Below are 2,034 nucleotides of genomic sequence, written 5' to 3'. Positions count from 1 at the left end.
ACGCAGCCCTTGGGCCACCGCTGCTGCTCGTTGCTGCCTGTGCTCCTGCCTCCAGCTGTGCCCCTCTGCTCACAACCTGCGCCTCTTGCTCTGCCTGGTGTGCGTGAGGGGTGCTCGTGGCTGTGTGCGTGACACCGGCGGCTGGGGCGTGCTGAGGGTGTTCCGTGGGCAAAAGAGCAGAGCCTGCGTGCTTGTGTTGTGTGTGTGTGTGGGGTCTGCAAGTGCTGAGCTGCGCGGGCGGGCTGAGCCGAGGGGTCCTCCCCGAGTCTGCGACCTTGTGGCGTTGTTGTGTATAAAGCATCACATGGTGGAAAAAAAATATAGAGCGTTGTAACTTTTCCATGTAAAGCGTTCGAACTGGCATTAAACACATCGTGAATTTACGTCTCTGTGCCTCCGGCTGGTTTTTCACAGGGGAGCAGAGGCTGCCCCGTGCAGGTCTCTGCTCCGTGGCTGCTGCCCAGCTCCTGCCACCCCTGTTTGCTCTCCTGGTGCTGGCCCCGCAGCAAGGAGCAGCCCCGGCCCTTCCCCTGCAGGGCACAAAGGGAGCGAAGGTGCCTCGGCCCCCCTGCCCCACCCCAGCCCCCCGTTGCTTGGCGCTGATTCCAGCACCGCTGCGGCCTCGCCTAGCGCCAGGCATGGAGCTGGGGGCGCACAGACCCTGGGTGCCGCAGAGCACCCTCGAGACCGACTTCCCCCTGCCCCTCTACAGGTGAGCCCCTCACTCCGTGGGACCCCTGTAGGGGCCATACGGGTGGGGGCACGAAGCCCTGATGCCCCCCTTCCCTCGCTGCCCGCAGTGACCAATATGTGACGCTGCGGGGGCCCCGGCAGGCCCCCGTGCTGAGGCAGGCCGTGCGCTGGAAGACCACCCCCATGGGCTGGGACGCCGCGGGGCAGAGCTGGGCCACGGGGCTGAGCGGCTGGGACGCGCCGGGGGACCCCTGGTACAGCCTCACCCGCGGCATCGCCCGGCGCCGATGGCAGCGCGTCCACGTCCCCCGTGAGCTGGAGCCCCTGCCCCCGGGTATGGAGCTGGGGGTGGGGGGGGGACACGTTGGGGGGTGCTGGTGGTGGAGGGAGAAGCCGGGGGGTGACCCAGGAGCATGGGGGGGGAGGAGAAGGGCTGGGGGTGGGCTCCTGGGGGTGCTGTGGGGGTCCTGCTGCAGGGTGGGGGTCCTGCTGCCTGGTCCCAGCTCTGCTCCCCCCCCAGTTTACGCCCAGCACCTGCGGGAGGTGGCGTGGTGGGACCCCATCGTCCCCACTGCCTACCCCGGACCCCGCACCCGCTGGGGAGCCTTCCTCTGGCAGGAGCGACCCGTCCTGGGCAAGGAGTACGGTAAGAGCTGGAGGGGCACCCGGGGGGGGGCACCTCCCAGAGCCCCCCTCCTCACCCCTGTCCCCTCCTCTCCGCAGTTGCCACCCGCAGCCAGAGCTCCGGGGAGCTGGGGGGCAGCCCAGGGTACGTCCCCCTGCTGTCCTCCTGCCGCCCCCCTGGCACCGCCCGCGACGTCCGCACCTGGAGGCTCCTCCAGCACCAGCCCTCCACCCGCCAGTAAAGGGCACGGCGCCTGCGGCTCTCCTGGCTCTTTTTGGGGTCGGGGGGGGCTGAGCGGGGGTCGTCGGGGCCAGGCCTGGGGCTCAGCGCTGGATGCTGCCCCACCCCACCCCAAAACGCCTCCCCGGGGTTAGGGGAGCCTCACAGCCTCCCTGCGCCCATCCCAAGGAATGAGGCAGCCTTGGCACAGGGTGGGGTGAGGGGGGGTCCTGTGGCACAGGCAGCGCCCCCTCACCTCTTTATTAATTAAATAGCTCGGTGCCTTTATCCCCATCAGCCCTGCAATACCCCCCCCCGGGGGGCTGTCCCATGGGGGGAGCTGACTCCAGACACCCCCTGGGTCCTCTCTGCCCCCCAGGCCGCTGCCCCTGCCCCCATGCAGGAAGCTCGGGGGGGTGAGGTGGGGGCAGTGAGATGGAGCCCCACGGCCTGCGGGGGCTCCTGGGGGGGGGCTGGAAGGCGCTCGGGCTTGGAGC

At 69.5% G+C, this 2,034-nt stretch overlaps 1 protein-coding gene across 1 annotated transcript; it reads left to right on the top strand.

The window, feature by feature from the left end:
* Positions 1-638: 638 nt before the first annotated feature.
* On the top strand, positions 639-1,559 carry C26H19orf71 (chromosome 26 C19orf71 homolog). The gene is made up of 4 exons (XM_032203481.1): positions 639-712; positions 801-1,027; positions 1,214-1,339; positions 1,417-1,559. The coding sequence occupies exons 1-4, from the start codon at positions 639-641 to the stop codon at positions 1,557-1,559; spliced, it is 570 nt and encodes a 189-aa protein (XP_032059372.1).
* The last annotated feature ends 475 nt before the right edge of the window (positions 1,560-2,034 follow it).

Source organism: Aythya fuligula, chromosome 26 (assembly GCF_009819795.1).
Source record: "Aythya fuligula isolate bAytFul2 chromosome 26, bAytFul2.pri, whole genome shotgun sequence".
Lineage (NCBI taxonomy): Eukaryota > Metazoa > Chordata > Aves > Anseriformes > Anatidae > Aythya > Aythya fuligula.
This window is presented reverse-complemented; position numbering and strand designations above follow the sequence as displayed.